Here is a 23018-nt window from a genome sequence, read left to right as displayed (position 1 = left end):
ACTGCTAGTTTTACACTTTTACTATCAAATTCATTCCATTTTGCATTCAGCGTTTCAGTGTTCAATGCTGAAATGAAAAACGTAACCTGAATTCTTTTTAAAGTATTCGTCCTTTTGGATGCAAGTCCTGCAACTGTTTTTGGATGTCTTATTTTTTACTAGCAATTGTGCAGATGTACTCTTCATTCGTTGTTTCCGATGTTACTTGTATTTGTTGATGGACAATTGTTTTTTTTTTTTTTTGTTAAGATTTAACCTTTTATTAGACCAAACGTAATTTACATAATCCTAAGACATCATAAAGAACTTGCATATTTACAACCATTGGGGGCTGATGCCACCACACAGACGAGAAAGGCGGAAGGAAAGACAGGGATGGACAATTGTTTGTGATAATATAATGTACTGTTTTGTTGTTAAACTAAGTTATATTAGGGGGTTCTTCTAAAATATTAATAAAGGGGGTTTCTAATTTTTGTGAGGTAAGTGTTTATAAATTGAGCAAGTAGGGAGATTTTAATTTGTATAGTGGAGAGTGGTTCCTCAAAACCCGGCTATCATTTAATGTAGAGATGGGTTATTGAGTAAGGGGCTGCCTTCGGTTTTGATTCAGGATCTTGTGTCATCATAAATAAAGTGGCAAAATCCTCGACCGCTGCTATATAATACTGTAACCTGAACAACAGTTTCAGCTCTATTGGTTTCTATTAGGCAGTTGACAGTCTTTAGAGCTAGATTCGTTTATGAGAATGTCTTTTCTCTTCAAGGACCACAAATAGTATGATATTTTTTTTTCCACATTACAACTTGAGATATCAGAAACAATTATAACCTCATTCTCTATCAATCATTTTCCTGTGTTTTTCTAAGTTTATTTAAGTTATTATTATTAGTATTCATTAGTTAGTTCGTTCATGTCATTTTCAGAGCTGAAATTCATTGACGCTAGAAGGAGAAATACGTATACATATAGCAATTCTATGATTTTTTAGTTGAACTTGTTTCACATAATCTCGGTGGCAACTTACAAAACAACTCTGAATAGGCGTATTTATGGAGTGGTAAATTTGCGTTGATTCAGTCATTCAGCTGCTATTCAGATGTTCATTCAGTGGAAGAAAAAGGTGTGGAATCTAGGAAACCTGCCACCCACCCACTAGACACTGATATGTTTTGGAATCTAGGAAACCTGCACTTTATGATTATGCTAATGTTGATAACATTTTGTGGTCAGATAAAAAATAATTTTCCATATTATTGTTTGTGTCTCTATTGTTTGTGCACAGTTATATCTACACCTTCTTCGAACTACAGTGGAAGCTAAGGGGACAAGAAGGAAATTGGTCAACAACTAAATAATGAAAAATGAGGCTTTCCATGGACAATGACATTGGGGGACTATGAATGTTTGTCGCACACTTCGTCGTTAGAAGAATCTACGAAAGTGATATCTTTTCACTAGTGCCTAGCTGGGGCCTGGAATTTGGTTGTTATTTTAGCGTGGATATTCGATAAAATAGATACATAAGTTTTTGACTTTTGTTGATTGAATATTGACTGTGTTTTGATGCTGAAAAGAATTCCATCTCCTTCGTTCCTTTATTTCAGATTTTCTGTCAGGGTTGTCCATGACTCCATGTTACGTTTTCGAGATACGTGAACACAATTTAGTGATCTTCATTGGGTGTTTTAAAACCAAAAGCAATGAGAAAGTTCAAGTCAATCCGAACGCATTAGTACCATGGATGTAATGTGGCATACACAAAAGGTGGATTTTCTTTCTTAAATCAGACTTTGCATGCTGACTTAGGATTACCGAAAAAACACCTCAGTGCAGTGTTCTTTACATGTGTACTCCATCTCCAATACACTTGCTTTTAGATACAAAAGCATGAACAAACAAACAAACGAACAAATTTGGTATAGCCCTTGTTCTTAAAGTAATCAATAAAATTCCTTGTTTAATACTGATGATAACTGACCATCTCCTGAATCATGACAAAGATTTATTCAAAGTAGTCTCACCCAATACAGGTAAACAACTAATCAACGTGAAATCCAATTTGATTTTACGAGTCATTCCTAGGTCAATTTTGATCTACTGGCCCCACAATTCAGAAGTTTCTATCATTCAAATGAAACCCAATCGACTTGCCTATGTGCAACCAAGGCCCAAAATATCGATATCGATAAATATATCGGTGTACCCAAAAACCGATATATATCGGATATATCGGATATTTCGGATATATCCATTTTTTTGGTAACCAGTCCAAATTATTTAAAATATCGGATATATCGAAAATATAATATCGGAAATATCGGAAATATATTGGAAATATCGGATTTATATTTTAAAATGGTCAAAAAGTCAACTGATATATATCGATTATATCAGAAATATCGATTATATCGGCGATATAAAATTTCATATCAGAAATTCCGATATATATCGGAAAAAAGAGTTCTATATTCGGTGGATATATATCGGAAATATCGATGTCGGTGTACCAAAATACCGATATATATCGGCGAGATATCGGATATATCGGCGATATTTTGGTCCATGTGTGCAACCACGCGGACACTTCTAGCCGATTTGTGGCATGAGTACAACTCTTTAAAAAATGCAGCGTGAGTACAAACCTTTAAAAAATGAAAGAAACCGCCAAAGTAGCTATCTTTGTACTCAAAAAACAGATATCCTTTACACGTACGACGTACTCACCTCAAAAAATATTCATCATGAATATTCACTTTTTTTTCTTCCCGTGACCACCGCTCGTTACACCAATCCATACATAAAGTGACTCACATCCTCTAAAAACGCTCTCTCTCTCTCTCATTCTCTTTTCTGTCTATATATATAAGGTAACTGAAACTAACAACTCTCTTTCTCTTTCCTTGTTCATTCTGTGTTTGTTTGTGAATTTTGTTGTTGTTGTTTTTGGATTGAAGAGGTTTGAAACAAAAGAAGGGGAGAGATGGAGAATGAGGAAAGAGAGGAAGGAGGGATTAAGATTGGTGTATGTGTCATGGAAAAGAAGGTGAAATGCGGATCGGAGGTTCTTTTCCCTTTTCCGAAACTCACAACACTCACTCATATACATATAATATAACTATAAAATGATCGTATCGTTTTTGTTAGTTTTGTTGATTTGTTGATTTGTTTGCAGGCATTTTCTGCTCCTATGGAACAGATACTTGATAGGTTACAAGCGTTTGGTGAATTCCAGGTATTTAAGTTTGTTTACATTTTAACTATTCCAAGTCTTTTAAGCTAATAGTTATCACTAATTCAGTGAATGTTTTAGGGACCACGAACAATTTGATTGTGTTGGACATGATATGTTAAGCTGACATGTAGAAAGAAGAGTTGTTTGTTGAAGTATACGTTTTCCTGTTATTTCATGCTTGTCATTTTTTTGTAGATAGTATTTTTCGGTGACAAGGTTATTCTTGAGGATCCAGTGGAGAGGTACATTTTGTTGTTTTAAACTTTTATGCAGCTTATAGTAATTGATTGAAGATTTCATATGTATGTTTCTGATGAATGTAAGTAACTATAGGTTCACAAGGATCTTGACGGCCTTATTTTTACGTCCACTTGTTAATGTATGCCTTTTCAAGTGGAAAACACATGATTTTTTTTTTAAATGTGAAGGGCCAATTCTATTAATATATTAAAGGAGCTAATGTTACGCACTCTTAGTGGGCTTCTCATTGCTTTCATGAGAATCATTGTCATTCACGTGGTCTAGAAAATCGTGTTATCCAGTCCCCACTTCAGTTTAGATAAGAAGTAAACAATTGTTTGATCAAATATTGTTTTGATTCCGAACAAAAGTTACCTTTGTAGTCGGCCATCGTTATATTGAAGCCAGAGTTAAAATCATCACATTCTATGGAATAGGTTTTGAAAATGCAGAGCTGTTTACCATATTTTTGTTATACAAATGGCGACTCTGGCGATTACATATTTTTCACAGCACATATTCTTTTTATGTTGGGGATTTCTCTTGCCACCTCAACGAAACATTCTTGGCAGTAAGCTTACCTGATCTCCTGCTCAACGAGAGAAGGTGCCCGATTGCTCGTGGAAGCTAGGTAGCCTTGCTGCTATGTGAGGCTCCTTTGGAAATAAGTTGAAAATGGTTTGGATGACCGGAAACCTGGAGCTCTTTTCCATGTATTGGGAATGAGCTAGCATCTGTAAATACTTAAGGATCATGATATCTCTTTTAGCAATTGAACAATCTCCTTTGAAGGATTTGTCAGTGACAATTTTTTTTTTGTCTTTAGTGACTTAATTCGTAAACAAGTTTTAGGTTGATATCTTGATATAGCTTGATACAAGTTCAGAATGAGATAGTGAGCTAATGGTGGGAACTTTGTGATTTTGATCCCCTTTCTCCACTTCTTCTTGCGTTCAAGTTTAGTTTGTTAGATTGAAAGTTTAGGTTATTTTTTTCATGCATTAGGTATAGGATAAGTGCAAGCTGATTACTTCATAAGGTGCAGAGATTAGTAATTGATTATGTTTATCTTTCTCTTTCCAGTTGGCCGATCTGCGATTGCTTAATTGCTTTCCATTCTTCTGGTTATCCTCTTGAAAAAGCTGAGGCATATGCAGCATTACGGAAGTGAGTTGTACATGTGTATGATGTTTCCTAGCAAATATTTGCAATACTTTCTCTTTTCTTAATAAGGCGACTTAATACTTAAGTAATAAATACAGTTAGGACAGACCTACCCCTTGGAAGGGGTTGGCTTCTTAACATGTTCATGATTTATTTGATTTGGATTTGTAAGGATCAGTTTTTGATCTCATATATTTTGGATATTCCATGTAGGCAAACCTCATTTATTTTATGCTTTACAGTATCATATGAATTAGTGATACTTGATGTGATTGAGGATATTTTTGGTTTGGAAATTTTAGAAGAATAACTCATATCTTAAGCAATCATTCGTGAAGTCTTTGTGGAACTCAAATGGTCTAATCCTTTTCTAATAATGAGATTTGTGGACCCTCTTTTTTTTTGGATAAGTAAGAGATATTAGATTGATATAATTGTGAACATTACATCAACACCAAGACCAATAGCAACAACTGATCGAGGAACAATACCACAAATCCCAAGTACAGCCGATAACCCTATTTCGCAACAAGGCAGAAGCCAAGAAAAGAAAAAGGTACAGTAGCCAAAAAAGGCCTAAAACAGAAGCAAATCAAAATGCAAAAAGCTAGGAACCACCACCATGGTGGAACAAACATAGCATTATGGACCCCCAACTAAAGTTACAGGTTAGCTACTTTCTTAACATAAGTACACACACACACACTTCCCTTCGCCCAAAAACAACAAAAAGGGCGCAAGTGCACGGGGGGGGGGATCTACTGTCAAGAAGAATGGAATTGTAAGACAAGTAATGAGTTCTACTATATCTGGTTCATTTTGAAGCTTGGAAGTATAGGCTTATATTACTTTTCATCTTCACTATGGTCTCACATACAATTAAGTGATTAACTATGTCGATTCAGGAGGAATGCAAACAAGCAGGTCTATTGTGAGTTGCATACATACCACCTTTCTATAAACACATTTTTAGTATTGAGAACCCAAATATAAAATGTTGAATTTCCAAGATAGTGTGTCTTGTTTTGAGTGTTTTGCATGCAACTCACAACTGAGTTGCTTATTAGCAGTTTTCTTGGCGGAAAGAATCACTGATGTGATTTCATCTTTTTTGTGATTGTCATTTCTGTAAAAGCGGAATTATGAGGCACACATACACTTAGCCTTCCTTTTTTTTTACCTCTCCTACTTTTTTCTAGAGTGGTATTTATTTTAAACATCTTACATGCATAATGTTGTTGCCTTTTTCGATGTTTTTTAGGCCTTTTGTCGTAAATGAGCTAGCACAGCAGCACCTTCTCCATGATAGAAGAAAGGTGTATGAGGTATGCTATCTTAGTTTTTCATGTTCTTCGGGAATGGAGATCTTATTATATACTTAAATTTTTTGTAGGACATATTTGTTTGCTGCAGTGTTCTAATGCATATATTTTTAAGCAGCGTCTTGAAATGTATGGAATTCCTATTCCAAGATATGCTCTCGTAAATAGGGATACCCCAAATCAAGAGGTAGATTATTTCGTTGAACAAGAGGACTTTGTTGAGGTTCACGGGAAGCGCTTTTGGAAGCCTTTCGTGGAAAAACCTATTCACGGTGAATTCCATGTCTTTCTTATCAATAAATTTTCTTTGACATATTACATGACAGGAAAACAGTGTTGGTATAGGGTATCCTGAGCTCAAGAACATCCCCAAACATTGACTGGATATACTGATTTTGTCATTTTTTTCTTGTATTGCTTCGTACAATGGTGGTGCCTTTTTCTTTTGTTGCCCTCCTGATTTACAGAAATATAAAAATTTATGGTTTTGAACCCTTTAAAAGACCAATTATTTTTATATAAAGCATGAGCACAGTGAAATATAGATAAAAATAAGCACTTGTTATTGTTTAACCATAACAGTAATGACTTGATGGTAGAATACTGCTGGAAATGAAAACAATTAAATTAGAATGCCAGTATCCTCTGTCGTCATTTCATTTTTGAGATGTAACTGCGGATGGATGTTATGACTTGTGGAAAATGACACGCGCTCCTCAGTCCCAATGGAGAAGAGTTAAGGTTTGGGCTTTGTGCACATGATCTCCATGGAAGTCGGCCCAATTTAGAACGTCAAAGGAGGAGTCCAGATCTGATATATTCTAGAGCGTTAGATGAATCAAAACTTGGACCTAACCTTAATAAGTCTAGAAATGTTCAAATGAGCTGATTCTTGGTGAAGATTATCTTCATCATTAGTTCAAATCCGCAAAAGTTCCAGCACCTAACTTCTCTTTGTGGGCCCAAGGATCTTGTGTCAATTTAATGCGTCATAATGGCCTACCCTGTGGTGAGGAATGGTTGTCAACTTGTCATAGGTGGGATGGAGGAGTGTTGTGCCTTTTAAGATTTGATTTGTAAAATGTGATAATATTATGACAATTTGTATTTTTTGGTTAGCTGTTTAAGAGAGGTTTGTAATGACTAATGAGACTACACATGAACAATATTTGCATTTGGCTGTGGGAAACAATTTAAAATCGTAATAAACCATTAAGATGAGTTATCAGGAGCAGGAAAAACAGAAATGTGGGAGTACCATTTATCTCAATTAGTGTAAATCAATTGCAGTGAAGTGTGGGTGTGCACTGTCGTATTATTATTATTATTCCTTCCAAGATTAAAAATGTGTTTGGTCAATTATTGTCAGTTATGTGGAAAGGATGGTGAGTCTGTAAATCTTGTCCTTTTTTGGTGCCCTTTTTCTTGGAAAGTATGGTATGTTTTTCTTCTAGAGTCTGGAGTGACTTGGGTATGCCTGGCCGGGTATTAGATTTGTTTAAAAGTTGGGGTTATTGTCCATTCTTTTCTTCAAGAAATTGCCTTTGGAGCGTATTACCTTTTGCGATTATGTGGGGCATTTGGCTTGAGTGAAACTGTCGTCACTTTGACGGCATCTCAGTTTCGTTTAAGAAGACAATTCTCTCGATAAAGGCCTTACTATATCAGTGGTCTAAAGTCTTCAAAGAGTTTAGAGGATGTTTCTTTGAGTCTTTTGTAGCTAGGTGGGATCGTCTTATCACTCTTATGTTCTTAGAAATGGGGTGATAGTGGATTTCTTGGTTTTTTCTTATGTAGTTTCTTTTGTTGTAAATGTTTTTATTTGTTGTTTATTTCTTGTAATGTAGGCCTTCTCAACCTACTTCTCTTTTATTAATAGATGTTTCACTTTACCGAGCAAAGGGATAGAGCCACTCCATCGATTTACAAATTGAATTAAGACCCGATTTTTTGTGGATATGTCTAACCTTGCAAAAACTAGTGTTCAATTTTGAACGTTTATCTAATAGTCTAGAATTTTCCAATTTCATAATAACATTTGATTATGTTGACATATTTAAATGAGCTGAAATTTGGTGTGCAATGTTATTCATGATGGGAAGATCATATCTATAAAATATTATCCCTTAATTCAACTGGTAGGATGAGATATGGCCTTGTACGTTTTGGGAGTGGTTTTAATGGGAGTGGCTCTATCCCTCCCTATATATTATTATTATTATTATTATTATTATTATTATTATCATTTTCATCATCATTATTTATATTATGATTACTATTAATGTAGTTATTGTTATCATTTAAATTTTAAAATAACAATACAAATTTCTTCCTATCAATATTAATGAGTTAGTTGCAAGTATGACAGCCAAATTTGTTGCCATGCAAACGGCATGGAAATGTTTTTCATGCTTTCCTGAAGGCCAATCAAATGACAAGGATTCAGTTGGTATACATGGTAAACTAAATGCTATGGAAATAGTCCAACACAAATTAAAATTCAACAAATCTAATGTGGAGAAAAAAAGAAATTCTCTTTTGGTGCTTTGTAGCCTTTTAGGCGCGAGTAAAGCTGTGCCAAGGCATTAGTGTCAAAAAACTCGAAAAGCACCAGTCACCTGCTCACACACATGTGTGTGTAATCAAGCAGACCTTAGTAATAGTTGTATGTTTATCTTAACTGTTTGAGTATCTATTAGTTGGTTGAGTCATCAAGCTTGCGGCGTTGCTAAAAATGTCACTGATTTAGTTTTTTTTTAATCATAATAATGTTATCTTGTGCCAGACTGCTAGTATAGATATATCTTGAGATTGTTTCCTTTATTTTTGCTGGGTATTATGAGTTGTAAGCTCTTGCCATCCCCTCTTCAATGTGTAGTCCATATGTATGATGATTCAATGTGTTAGGCATCCATTATTACATGTTATTCCATCAGCAAGCATATGCAACAAACAGCTCATAACTTGTCTGTTGTGTAGCGGACGATCACCGGATAATGATATACTATCCTAGTTCTGCTGGTGGTGGTATGAAGGAATTATTTCGAAAGGTTAGGATGTTATGGATATACATTTTATTTCTAAATTCGATGATCATATTTAGCTGTGGTATGTCTACTGTAGTGGGATAATAAACATCTATTTGATGTCATGACATGTTGGTAATATTTATTCAATTTGGAATTTACAATGGTTACTTTTTTTTAGGATTCATGATTTCTTAATGTGATTGATAGTGAGTATTTGTGGATTTTAGAAGCATTTATTTGAGTTGTTTGATGTGGGATGGGGGCCTTATATGTATAGAGATGAGAGATATATGTATAATGCTTGATGTGGGGTTGTTAGAGTTTTAGTGTTTGATGACGTTCTTGTGATTTTATGTTTTTTCTTTTCTGCTTGTACTTGTAAGTTATCTCAACCTAAAAAAAGAATTTTCCTGGTTGAATACTTGAATGTGTTATTTCACCTATTTAATTTCATCTTATTTTCTGTCATTTAAGTGAGAAAAATGTAACTTACTACCAAAGCTGCGTAGAATAAACCATGAGACTGTAATTTCAGGTTGGTAATCGATCAAGTGAGTTTCATCCAGAGGTTCGAAGGGTGAGACGTGAAGGCTCTTACATATATGAGGAGTTCATGCCCACGGGAGGAACAGATGTCAAGGTTTGCTATGGTTTTTCCACCATGATGTTTCTTCTTAGTCTTCGTAGGAAACTGTAGTTTTTACATAAATCTAGAGCACCCGATTTATTCTTTTCTACAAGTTTAATCTGTCTTAATAATCTAGTCTGAATTCTTACGAGATTATATTCATGATAAATGAACTATCTGTGTTATGGTTTGAAGTCCTTCAAATCTTTTTATGAGGTTATAGTGTTAGTTTTCTTCTTTAGGGAATGTTGCACCTTTGTACTGCCTCTTTGCAATTAGCGGACTTTCAGCTGCATTCTGCTTTGAGGCTTGTTTAGGCTGTCATGTCTGCCCGTCTCAAAACCGTTTTACCTAAATAAACATCTAACATTTATGCTGCGGTTTTCAGTTTGACCAGAATTTTTATTGGTTTGTTGCTCGTGACATATCCTTCTTCCGTTTTTTTAAGTGTGTTGTCATTCATAAAGGATGTCTTGTCTTGCACATACAGGTGTATACAGTTGGTCCTGAATATGCTCATGCTGAAGCTCGGAAATCTCCCGTTGTTGATGGTGTTGTTATGAGGAATCCTGATGGCAAAGAGGTAACATGTATAACATATTTATTAACATTAACAAATAACAATGACTTTTGTGTAAATTTAGCCTTAATCTTATTTGTTTACCTGTAACATTTCGAATAATTTATTGTTGTCTGTTTAAATCTCTTCCTATTCGTATCCAATAATATATCGAGCTATGGCGTAAAATACCGAACTTTTGCAGTGTTCATGAGGTGTATTGACTTTTGATTATTTCTTTGATTTTGATTTTGATTTTTTTGACACGTAATTTAAAAAAAATCTCCAATGAAGTTTATGTATATGCTGCCCCTATGCAGGATCAAACTACAGACTTCTACTTTTGACTAAATGCTATTGTTAGTTTACGAAAAATACTCAAGCAGGGTGTTTTATTCAGCTTAGTTTACAAGAAATACAAATGTCCTGTACTTGTGTTTTAAGTTACACTTAGATTTAGGATCAATTGAAAATTTTCAAATTACCTTCTCCAACATTCTTTTTCATGTACAGACTACTGAGGGACTAAAATATAACTTTTATGGAACAATGAACTTACAATATTGAACAACTTATGTGGTATGGATCTGTATGGTTCAAAAACAATGTTTGAGGTATTTTTGTTATATTCTTAATTTGATGTTTGGTTTCACATGTCACATAATGTGGGCCAGCCGGCCAGACCCCTGTTAGAAAACAACCAGGTTTGTAACGAATGTGTGAAATTAATAATTCATCTCAATCTCTGACTTCTTGCTTTTTATAGAGTTGCATTAATAACTCCGTCAAGACTTACAGGTTGCAATATCCATGTTTGCTTAATGCTATAAACTTGGAAGCAGCATTTGCGTATAGTCTTATAGATAATATTCTAATTGTAATTTGTTTTGCAGGTAAGGTATCCTGTGTTACTGACTCCGTCTGAGAAGCAAATGGCTAGAGATGTTTGCATAGCATTTAGGCAATTGGTAAGTGATGTTGGATGATTTAATATTTTCTTCCAGGTGTAATGCACATGCATCTAATTATATAACATGAAAAGGACTTAATCAATGTGTGTGAGCACATAATTAGGACTATTTTCTTGTAGAGAGTTAGGGATGTCAGACAAGAAATATGGGCAAGCTACTTGGTGACCAGATGTGGGGCTAATTATTACTTCACTTGCAAAGTGTGTGCAATAGACCTTTTGAAAAACAAAAAATTCAGGCTGGACTTCGCTTGTTTCCCTAGGAATGAACCGTATAAGAGAAAATGGATCGTGGCAAAACTATTTGAACAACATTGATTCTGGAATATTCTAGGTAGTTTGATGTTTTTAGGGCTTAAAATGAAGAAGTTTAGGTTAGCGACAGCTTGGAAGCAGTAGAGAAAAAAATTTGCGAACAAAAAAAGAGGATTTGGTTTTGCATGCTCGGCTAGGTTACACTCGAGGTGAATCTAGACAGTTGTGTAAGTGTGGATTTACTCTGATTGCTTGGTGTTGTTAAGACGAACAGGTTCTACCTCTCACTTCTGATCACAAACATAATTTATGAGAAAATAGGTGCACTTGTTTCAATGAGTCATAATTTGATTTTGTCCACATAATAATTTGATAATGAAGCTTTAATTTGTTTTTGTTTTATTGTTCCAAGAATCAAGTAATCATGTTGAAATTTCCTCAGCAGCTAGATACTACGTTTCTTATTTTTATGGCACATGTTATTTTAATTGTAGTATGTGGACTATATTCTTGGTTTTGAAATTTCCAAGCATATTACTGTGCTTCTTTGAATTTTATAATTTCTGTATTTGTAGCAACCTCATAGTTTTCCACCTCAACTGATATCCACACTTCCTAGCTAACCAAAATAATATTAAGCCTTGACCTGTGTAAAATTTGTCAGTTTATCTTAAGTTTTTATTTTCATTTACTTTGTAGAGAATTATAGTTTGTTTAATGTCTTACAATTTATCTTTTGTAATTACTCTGGAATTTGTGTTAAAATTACTTTCCTTCAATTTGCACTTGCAGGTTTGTGGGTTTGATCTCTTACGGTGTGAGGGAAGGTCATATGTCTGTGATGTTAATGGATGGAGTTTTGTGAAGAATTCTCATAAGTATTACGCTCATCTCAATCCATTTCTCCATACTTGGTTTAGATATGTTGAACTTCAGTGTCCTTTATTTGTTTGCATGTATTTGCTCATGTTCACTGTTCTAAGTCACTGGTTTTAGGTACTATGATGATACTGCCTGCGTACTGAGGAAAATGTTTCTAGATGCAAAGGCCCCTCACCTTTCTTCAACAATTCCACCAACACTTCCATGGAAGGTCAATGAACCAATTCAACCTTCTGAGGGACTAACACGCCAAGGGAGTGGAATTATTGGCACATTTGGGCAGTCAGAAGAGCTAAGATGCGTTATTGCTATTATTCGCCAGTAAGAATTCTGTCCCTGTTTCTGTGATAGTTTGTTGTTATCAGAATTATTCATGTTCTACTTATATGCAGTGGTGATCGTACTCCAAAACAGAAGGTGAAATTGAAGGTGACAGAGGAAAAACTCTTAAACTTGTTGTTAAAATACAATGGTGAAAGGCCAAGGTCTGAGGTGATCGTCTCTTAATTAATGTTGCAATTGAAATTCACTTCTATCATTTTGCACGTCATATTAATACCTTTTAGTTCCCTTTGGCAGACAAAGCTTAAAAGCGCCATTCAGTTGCAAGATTTGTTGGATGCAACACGAATGCTAGTTCCTCGTACCAGGCATGCATTCTTTGTGTTTATTCTGCATATCTGTTTTTCTCTCACACATGATAAGATAATAATATTGGGTGTAGCATCATAATTTAGTAATAGTATGAGTTAAATACTAGGCCAACAATGGCTAGTATTGGTTATTGAAACTATTATGTTGGTAGATGGTGTCTGACATCATTAGTTCATATTTGATTAGTTGTTTCATCATCCATTGTTTCCAATCTACAAATTATCACTAAAATTCGCTCAGAAACAAAAGTTTTAATGCCATTCCATCTACTATTTTTCCTATATTCGTAACAGATATAGTGAAGCACATATATGTAATTATGTATCATGTTTTATTTTGTAATTTATATTTTGAAGAAATGTGTATAATAAGCTCCATAATATATAGTGGTACAAACTTTTGCTTAATCTGTTGAGATGTTTAGTTCCACATGGGATATGTTAGGCCTTGCATTGAAATATATAAGTTACTGGACCTCTTCACTTATCACCAATTTGTTTTAAGTTAGATGCTCATTTTCTTCATGGTATCAGAGCGGGCTATTGTTGTTGGCCCAAAGGGCCTGTTGTTTACTCCACGTCACCTAAATATGTTGATCAACGTGTTAGGCTAAAGAATGCCACACGTGAGGGGGCGTGTTGAGATGTTTAGTCCTACATGGGATATGTTAAGCCTTGCATTGAGATATATAAGTTCCTGGGCCTCTCAACTTATCACCAATTGGTTTTAAGTTGGATGCTCATCTTCATAATCTATATAAGAGTGAAAACATTAGGCGAGTCCACCAATCCTATGCAGTTAGTTTTCTTATCCTTCAATTTGTGCCCTAGTCGAAGTTTCCTACCTATCAGTGTCCAGTGTTTACTCTACCTGCAACTTTGCAACTTTAATTTCTATCGTGAAAGTCTTTCCATCTTTTCTTAAAGCTCCACCTAGCTTTATATTAAGTTATTAACTCATTATTTTGAAATTTATTTTATATATTCTATTCAGCCTCTCTTTTACGGGGTTTTGTCAAGGTAATTAGTTAATGGTATATATTTGTCGCCTGAGTTGAGTTAAATAGAGACATGAAAGTTACACGGATAACAAACAGTTGAAGATGACCTACTGTCAAGATGTATCATGGTTCTGTTGGAAGCCTCTTTTGATAATGATCAAACTATACTGTTGATGATGATATCTTCATTCTTATTTGTGTTGTGGTGGATACCGGTTTTATATTGACTTTGCTCAGTGTTGAATGTCAGTTGTTGCTCTTCAAATGTTGATGACAGGACTAGTGGCTTTAAATGATGTTACATGATCTAACTCTTGTAGTTATAACTCTAGCCTCCTTACAGCCATTGATGTGTAACATTCCCCTTAGCACAGCTCCAATATCATCTATGAGGGACTTAGGTGACGAGAATCACTAGTGAGAGGTATCACTTAGATTTGTTGTGCCTTGAGTGTAAAATTTGATTCAGTGTATACAGAAAATATTTCCGTCTTCTGAGGGATCAACACGGGGTTTAACTACAACTTTCTTGTTTGGTATAATCTGAAGGAGATGTTCATTTCTTTTGGCAAAGTTTTTAATGAATCTATGGTTTAACAGAAAGGATCTGATGCCAGAAATGGCCAAAATGAATTGAGAGAATTTATAAGTGTTTTTTTTTATATAGTTAGCTTTTGTGGGGTTTCTTTATGGTGGTGGAGTTTCTAAACAAAAGAAGCCTCACTTGATAAATAAAGTTTGTTGGTTAAGGAAACAGACCAAAGCCCAAATCTCAACGGAGCAGAACAAGTATGTTTCTCGAGTCCTTTTAAATCCGCCTTACAATGAAATTTCATCTCATCTTTGCCCTAATTGTTCCTTTTAAGCCTTAGCTCGTGCATTCTAACTGGAACCGTTAGTGATCTAATCTGTTCAAATTGCAACCATTTTAATCAGTTTTCCTTAATTAATCACCTACACTATTAGAGTTACCCTTCTTGGTCCTTTTTACTCTGCAATTGATCCATCAGCATCCTTAACTCTGCTAGATGGAGTATATGAACATGTTGTTTGTTGGACGCCTAGCTTCTCCTCTATAAAGCATAGTCGGTTTTATTGCTGTCACCTCAGTTTGATCATAAGCATCAGTCACATGCACTCCCAAGCTCACCTACTTCAATCACGTAGTACTTATTTAAGAGCACAAATTAGCGATCTTTTCATCCTTATGTATGATAGAGCCAAGAAAATGAAAAACACAATCAACTTGGCATTGTACTGTCTTGACACTTGAGCTATTTGTGGTTGACAAGGTTTGACAAGTGCTTAATACTATATATGTAAAACTTTATAAAGTTTTTTCCCGGAGTTATGGTTTACTTGGGAACTTTTACATCTTACTTTGATAATGTTATGTATGCACACACAGATGTAAGCTCATAGTTGTAAAATGAAATGAAATTTTAATATGTTGTGTGAAAGCTAGAGACTAATTTGATTGTGATTGATGAAACAATTCAGTCTTTTCTCCTGACGAGACATTATTAATAGGAGACAAGAAAAAAGCATTTCACGGCGAAGGGGTTGGTTATGGGCTCACAGCCTCTATTTTGCCCGTGTTGCTGTGCGGTTCAAAATGGATGATGTGCCCATAACAGATACTTAGTTTTGTAAATGTAAAAGTTGTTTGGATGGTGTGCAATGCTGTGGCTTAATTCCCAGAGGACATAGCGTTTCAATGTGATTTATTGTAGTTTTATATTCAATTCGGAATATCTGTTGTGATCCTCCAGAAGTATATTCATTTTGCTGCTATATAATTTAGGACAAGCATTAGTGTTCTCCTTTTACTAGCCTTGATGTTTTATTGGTGTTAATGATCTTTTACTTGTCGTACTCGTCTGTTATACGTCATATTAACTAATATATACAAGAATAGCCAATGAGCTTATTTTTTATAAGTAGCACATATGTCAAGAAAGCAATGTGACATGAACTTTCTTCACCAATGACGTTTAGTTTCAAAACCTTTAGGCCTGGTCGAGAAAGTGATAGCGATGCAGAAGATCTTGAGCATTCTGAAAAGCTTCGCCAAGTCAAAGCAGTTTTGGAGGAGGTTCGCTTGTCTTTCTATTATCTTTAGTAAATTGTTTTTTGCTCCTCCTAATTGGAGATTGTGGCTTATTCTTTCTGCTTTCTCATCATCTGCTGGGTGGCGCATTGGATATCTGTCCATATATGGGACCAACTCCTTTTTTTTAGTCCCTGCCTGCCCATTATAAAACTGAAGTATGCCATAATTGTAGTCTTTTCAGCTTCATTTTGTCAATTGTTTTTCTGCATATACTCTAAAAATTTAGTAACTGATTCCCTATTTTTTTTTGTTCTACTTTTTCCCCTCGTGGTACAACAATGAGGGCATTTCTTCCGTTTTCAGATCTCTGGTTTTTATTGTTTTTGTTCCGTTTTCTATATACGAATGTGGGATATATGGGCTTGTTTCCTTGTTTTTGTAGTGCCTTGGTCTCTTTTCACTTTCGATTATCGAAAAAAAAAAGTTTTTTATCTCTATTGACGTCAGGTTGGAAGATTTACAAAATAAAACATATGACATGTGTATGAGTGCTATAATTATCGTGCTGACCAAACACAAGGAAATGCTAGGTAATAGGATGTTACTAAGAAGTTTGACAAAATCCAGTTCCAACATTTGGACTTGGCTTGCTAAAGACTTTAAAGTAGAAGGTAGGATCTCCATGCCGCCAAGTGTTTCTTCTTATGATAGAGTTTACCCTCTTGTCCACTTGAAATGGATCACTGAAATGATCCCTTTTGTATGTAAGAGAATGTTTGAGAATGCTAGACGCCTAGACTCATCATGACGAAGGAGAACTTGATTCACAAAATTTATTAGTCATCATCTTCCCATGGAGAATGCCCTAGGTTTATATAGGGATTAGATAGCCAATTGGTAACTCCATCTTCTTGAAAGAAGGGTTGTACGTAACAGTTGTTTCATGTCTAAGAAAGAAAGAATGCTATGGAGTAAAGAATCACACAAAGCACAGATCCCAGCATTGTGATGTGGACATTAAGTCATGATCAAGTCAAGCCTAATGGTGCACACGCATTAGGTGTCCCTCTATTTTAATTATTTATTTCCGCGTGGCGTCTTTTAATTGGTTTGCTTTGTTGTTAAGGTAAAAACCCTATTATTATAATTGTTGTTTCTGCCAATTATCATCCGCATTACGGTGCCTATGCCGTCAAAGGCGGAAACATCCAATTTTCTATACCACTGCCTCACCTATCTAATATACCGCCCCAACACAGTGGCGCCTCCTAGTTGAAATGCCTTGCTGAAGTGTGGCGTTTTGAAAGCAAGCGCAGAGACCAAGAAAAATAATAGAAAATGAAGAAGAAGAATATGATTATTTTGAAGTTTGTAACCCACTTAAAGATTGAATAATTTTTGTGTACTTTTCAACTTCTGGATCTATTGTTTTTATAAAAAAATGGGTTTGAAAAAAAATCAGATCTTGTGAAGAAGAAGAGAGTGGCGCCACTTCACTTGAAGGGTTGAAGAGGCTCAAGCCTAGGGTTGTTTGCTTGTAAATACTGAGTTGGATTTCTCTTGCAGTCATTTCTCATCTCTTTAAAATTGAGTTATTTGTTTCTTAAAGCAAATCAGAACGTGTGTTAGATTTTTATTGGAAAAGAAGAAAAAGTAATTTTTTAAATTAGATATTTTAAAGAGAGGATGATCGAGAGAAATTCTTCGCTGTTTTTAAAAGCAAACAAACTCAAGGCTGCATCTTCAACTCTTCAAGTGAAGCAGCAGATCTAGGTTCTTCTTCTTCTTCTTCTTCTTCACACTTTTTTTTTTGTCCAATTCAGAAATTGGAAGGTACAAAAATTCATCAATTTTCTACTGGTTTCCAAATTTCAAAGTGAACATTTCAGATTACACATTTTCAGGTTTTTCTCATTTTTCTTGGCTTATGTGTTTTTAAAACACGACGCTTTCAACAAGGTTTTTGCCTAGGCAGTGCCACTGTGTTGGGCTGGTGGAAAGCGGTATTTTTAGTTGTGGTGGTTTAGTAAATGATAGAAATCATAGATGCGGAAGTGATTTAATCATTAACAAAGCCATGAAAAAGGCTAGAGAACAAGTCTTTATTATTCAAAAACAACTACTCCAAAAAAGGAGGCTCTAGTCCCTTTAAATTTAATACATAAGTTTCTTAATCTCCAAGCAAAAGAAAATCCTAATAAACTTTCTTAGTAAATCGAAATCCTAGTAATTTAAAATAAAATGAAAATAGAAAGTAAAGATATGATGCCATAATTAATGGACGCCTAGGCTGGACTAATCTGGTCACACAAATCACATCAGTAAATCTGGCGCCCTATGCCTTTACCATCATAAGATAGGATCGGTGGGCTTTACCTATTCCTATACTCCATAGCATTCTTTCTTAGACGCAAACAAATGTGGTGATCTTAGACGCAAACAAGTGTTGCGAATAACCACTCTTTCAAGAAGATGTAGATACCTATGGCTATGTAATCCCTGTCTGAACGCTAGGCATTTTCTGTGGGAAGATGACTATGAATTTTGTGAATCAAGTTCTGCACAACTAGTCTAGCATACTCAAATTCTACCAGAGACGAAGGTGACCATTTCTTCAATTCGGTTCAAGTTGAAAAGCCGATAATTCTATCTTAAGAAGAAACGTCGTGTGGTATGGAAAATTGGAGATCCTACCTTCTACTTTGAAGTCTTCAGCAAGCCAGGTCAAAACTTGGGAATTGGAAGCTTTAGCATTTGTGACGTACTCGTTAAACGTTTAAACTTGTAAACATACGTGTCTGTGTTTCATGGACTCTTCCAAAAGGGTGGTGGGTTGTGTCGGACTCGGAGACGAGACGGATTCTCACAATTCTAGTTTCTTTTTCTTTTTTAAGATTTCAGAATATGGTCATTTGTATGTTATATTCTACTCTTTAATTTGATTATGTTTTCGTAGCTAGCATAGCACGTGATCTATGTGTTCTCTTATCAAAGTATCATTAGATGGTAATGTTTGAAATGTCTTAGGCTCTTAGTCATAAACTCATCCCTATTATCATTCTTACTTTGGAGAACGGTCCCACATCCTTAGTTTCAAATAATTTTGTCCTTGTTGCCCAAATATTTCAGATACTTGAGAAATTTCCAGGTATTTTTCATATGAACTTGTGATTTTGCAATATGATGCTGTAATTGATTATTTGAACTCCTGGTGTCCAGGGGGGACATTTTTCTGGAATATATAGGAAAGTCCAACTAAAGCCTTTAAAGTGGGTTAAAGTTTCGAAAGGTAATGGTGAGGGTGATGAAGAGCGTCCTGTCGAAGCTTTGATGGTTCTCAAGTATGGAGGTGTTCTAACCCATGCTGGAAGAAAGCAGGTTCTCTCTTTCACTTTTTAATACAAAATATTCTGAAGAATGTATGGTTTGTAAAAATCTGATCTATCTTAAATTACTAAAGGTTCTTTCTCTTTGAATATACAAAAAAGTTTTAAATTAATCAACAAGAAGTCTTTCATATGTTTCCCGCTTTCCCCCCTTTACCCTTAACTGTAAAAACATGTTTCTATCAGCTCCTGTTTCCCAGATGCTTCCGCTTCAACTCAGGTGTTAACTATTATCATCTTCGCCCTTCTATGCAGGCCGAAGAACTGGGTAGATACTTCAGAAATAATATGTATCCAGGTACTTGTAGCCAGGCTATATTTATATGTTTGTGTGGAGTGTGGTAGTTCTACTGATTACATGTTTTTTTTTCCCTATTTATATATAACACTGCATAGTTGATGGCGTTTATCATCATGTTAACATACACACATGACACATTGCACTAGAAAGAAACTAATATCATGTTAACTTGCAAACATGACACATTGCACTAAAAACCTAAATAGAAATCATTGGAGGACCCTACATACAATAATAAAACTAATATCATTGAATCATGTATCAGAATCACAGTACAATCATACTCATCTGAATACTTTTGCACCCTCTTACTTATAGTTATCGTGGTATCACGTATCAGAATAACTGAAGCCAAACAGAATAGCGATTATAGTAATAACAGATAATAAACAGGGAAGAACACAAGAGTTTTGCCCTAAACACAAAGAAAATTGTCTCTAATGTCTATTAAAGTTTAATAAAATCAAGAATGATCCAATATTAGCCCACAAGCCGGACTGTATAGCTGTAAAACATTCTAAATCCGAATATTATTCCTACTAAAATTAACTAGATAATAACAGAAGTAATCTACCAAAAATCTAGCCCAAATCAGACTTAGATTTACTTCCGAAACAGTAAAAAGGAAAGAAAATATAAAACGATGAATTTGGAAGGGAAAACAGTGGATTTTGACCTCGAAAACGGCTACCATGGAGCGTAGCTCGGTGGTGACATGCCTGATTCTGACAACTGTAGCCAAAGTTATGGCCAAAATACCAAAACACTTAACCCAATTAGGAAAAGAACACGATTACTTGCCATCTTTGCGCTAATCCGCCAACTCATGATACTTTAGTGCCATCAACGTGCAATCTGTCAACTCAGTCAACTCAGCATCATCTGACTCGGATCCTCTTGCATCAATAACAGTTCGATCATGCTCAACACATTAATTTTACACCCTCCACACATCAGCTAGTTATAAGTGTCCAGTACTTATTGTAGAGAGGTAAAGACTGTACCAACCGTGGGTTGACAGTCCAACTTCATTATTTCAAAGGAAATAACTCGAAGCTTGATAAGGTAACGATATCCTTCTTGAAATATTACTCAAAATGTTAATGCTACCAAGAGGTTTTAAGTGGTGGAATTATACAAAACCTTGAAAATCTCTTTCTGATGGATGAGTTGACAATCTGGGAAAGGGACGACATGTGTGCTCATAACTGATCAAATACAACCTTCCACTACAACGAGAAAACAATCACTTAATTTAGAATGTCAAGAATAATCTCAAAGATCATCTAGAAAACTTCCTTATCTCTTGGGAGGTTGGGCTCAAGGTCTTGGGTCCGATTACAAACTTCACCAGGGAAAAGGGAAATTAAAGGGATTAGAGAATAAAACTGTGACTATCCAAAAAAAGAAAAGAAAATGTCCTATGTCAATTTGCTTTTCCTAATGGAAATCTCAAATCTTCCAGTACAAACGTTTGAAGTTCAGGCAGTGCTGCCATTTTTAGGGAACGTCACCCCTTTTTAAGGTGCTGAGATTTCACGATTTTACTTGTAACTGGGATTTGTCATACATAATACGTGGCATGTTGTGTGACTCTAATTAACTATTCTTAGTACCTTGCTAAGAGTTGGCAGTTGGCTATCTTCTTTGTAACAATTTTTTAGGGAATGAAATATAACTTTTACTGATAAAAGTAAAATAACAAAAAATAGGTGTGAATTTCAAATTCTTTAGTGTGCAATCTGTTTTACCTTCTAGTGGTATGAACTTAAAAACCTAATCATAACTCCTAAGAAATTTTGTGACACCCCGGATCTCAAAATAGGCATTTTGAGACCCAAAGTGCAGCCTATAAAATATATAGATAGATTAGTCCACAAATCCAAATCCAACATTTATTCTAAATGCCATCATTCAAAATGTCACGATCCATCATCAAAATCTCAAACTCTAAAGAATTAATATTACGTCTTACATCCAAAAATGAATGAAAAATTATAATAGAAACCTATAACATACAATTAATAGAATTCAACCCCCCGGAATCCTGCTATCCACAATCTCACGAGCTTAACGCGTAAGCGAACTAATCTGAAAAATAGTAAACAAATGGAGAGTGAGCTTCCAAGAAGCCCAATGAGTTACCACAACTCTTGTAATCTTAATTACCAAAAAGAACGTACCTAGAATGAAAACTGATGCACTAGTGTGCATATAGATATGAACGTGACGCCGAAGAAAGAGGCTTCGAAAGCAGGACATCCAACTTAAGAGTAGTCCTAATTAATATATGAAAGTAATTCAGAATTAAAAGTAGCTGTAAAGCAATAACCTAAAAAGTAGAACAAGTTTATAACCTTTATTCCTTAAAATTCTTAAACAATATGAAGCATCAAATTGAGTCTCATATTGGGGATGGATTGTTGGACACCCTAGATTGCATCACTCACGAAACTTAGGTCCAAATAACCGAAAAGAATAGAAAGAATTCCTAAAACCATGAAGCTTCACATTGAGTCACAAATTAGGGTGTGGAAACCCCACATTGCTTCACTAAACCCTTTACTAAACTTAAAATTTCCAAATTCAATATATTGCATGGAAGTTCAGTTCTCTTTGGAATGGTTCAAGAAATAAATCAATAGTTCCATGTAAAGTTATCTTTCAGCCTGTTCTCTGATTAATGTGATGCTTACTGCTTCCTGTTTTCTACTATGTAGGTGAAGGTACAGGTTTGCTTCGCCTTCATAGTACTTATCGCCATGATCTAAAAATATACAGCTCAGATGAGGGTCGTGTCCAGGTCTGATAACTACTGTAACTGAAAAGTTAAATTACATCTGGATTTTCGAACCACATGTAACGTGTTCCTACTGACCTCATAAATAATGAGTGACACCTGTATGTCCTTGTTTTCAGATGTCTGCAGCTGCTTTCGCAAAAGGTCTTCTTGACTTGGAGGGGCAGTTAACTCCCATACTGGTTTGTAGTCCTTAACTACCAGTTCCTCTGAAGAGTTTTTTTTGGTCTGATCATTGCTATAGATATTCTATGTCAACTTCTTTTATTCTAGGTTTCACTTGTGAGTAAAGACTCTTCCATGTTGGATGGACTTGACAATGCCAGCACTGAGATGGAAGAAGCTAAGGTTTGAACCAACTCTTGCTCTGGAGTAAACTTTACTGCTACATTTCCACAAAATTGTGTCTCATGTATTTGGGCATTTACAGAATTACAGTAGTCATTGTTATTGGCTTTTTCTTATAATGGTTTTCATTCCCAATTTTTTTCCCCATTGGCTGTGATTGGATAAAATTGCTTAGGATATGTATTATTTTG

General features: G+C 35.2%; 1 protein-coding gene across 4 annotated transcripts in view; it reads left to right on the top strand.

The window, feature by feature from the left end:
• Positions 1–2728: 2728 nt before the first annotated feature.
• Positions 2729–23018, top strand: part of LOC147498247 (inositol hexakisphosphate and diphosphoinositol-pentakisphosphate kinase VIP2-like) — a 31188-nt gene continuing 10898 nt past the window's right edge. For 2 of the 4 annotated variants that reach the window (XM_086560311.1, XM_086560308.1), the window contains exons 1-21: positions 2729–2871; positions 2959–3065; positions 3177–3236; positions 3432–3478; positions 4560–4643; positions 5902–5965; positions 6081–6234; positions 8942–9012; positions 9527–9631; positions 10110–10202; positions 11072–11146; positions 12196–12281; positions 12400–12606; positions 12678–12777; positions 12865–12935; positions 15953–16034; positions 19212–19370; positions 19634–19676; positions 22400–22482; positions 22599–22661; positions 22753–22827. In XM_086560311.1, the coding sequence (XP_086416437.1) occupies positions 2985–3065; positions 3177–3236; positions 3432–3478; positions 4560–4643; positions 5902–5965; positions 6081–6234; positions 8942–9012; positions 9527–9631; positions 10110–10202; positions 11072–11146; positions 12196–12281; positions 12400–12606; positions 12678–12777; positions 12865–12935; positions 15953–16034; positions 19212–19370; positions 19634–19676; positions 22400–22482; positions 22599–22661; positions 22753–22827 (1803 nt within the window). In that variant the 5' untranslated portion in view covers positions 2729–2871; positions 2959–2984. The remainder of the gene's footprint in view (positions 2872–2958; positions 3066–3176; positions 3237–3431; positions 3479–4559; positions 4644–5901; positions 5966–6080; positions 6235–8941; positions 9013–9526; positions 9632–10109; positions 10203–11071; positions 11147–12195; positions 12282–12399; positions 12607–12677; positions 12778–12864; positions 12936–15952; positions 16035–19211; positions 19371–19633; positions 19677–22399; positions 22483–22598; positions 22662–22752; positions 22828–23018) is intronic. The other 2 variants (XM_086560310.1, XM_086560309.1) reach the window with 2 other exon arrangements.

This window comes from Coptis chinensis, chromosome 5 (assembly GCF_015680905.1).
Source record: "Coptis chinensis isolate HL-2020 chromosome 5, ASM1568090v1, whole genome shotgun sequence".
Classification (NCBI taxonomy): Eukaryota; Viridiplantae; Streptophyta; class Magnoliopsida; order Ranunculales; family Ranunculaceae; genus Coptis; species Coptis chinensis.
The sequence above is the reverse complement of the archived record's forward strand: the minus strand, read 5'-3'. Positions and strand labels throughout refer to the sequence as shown.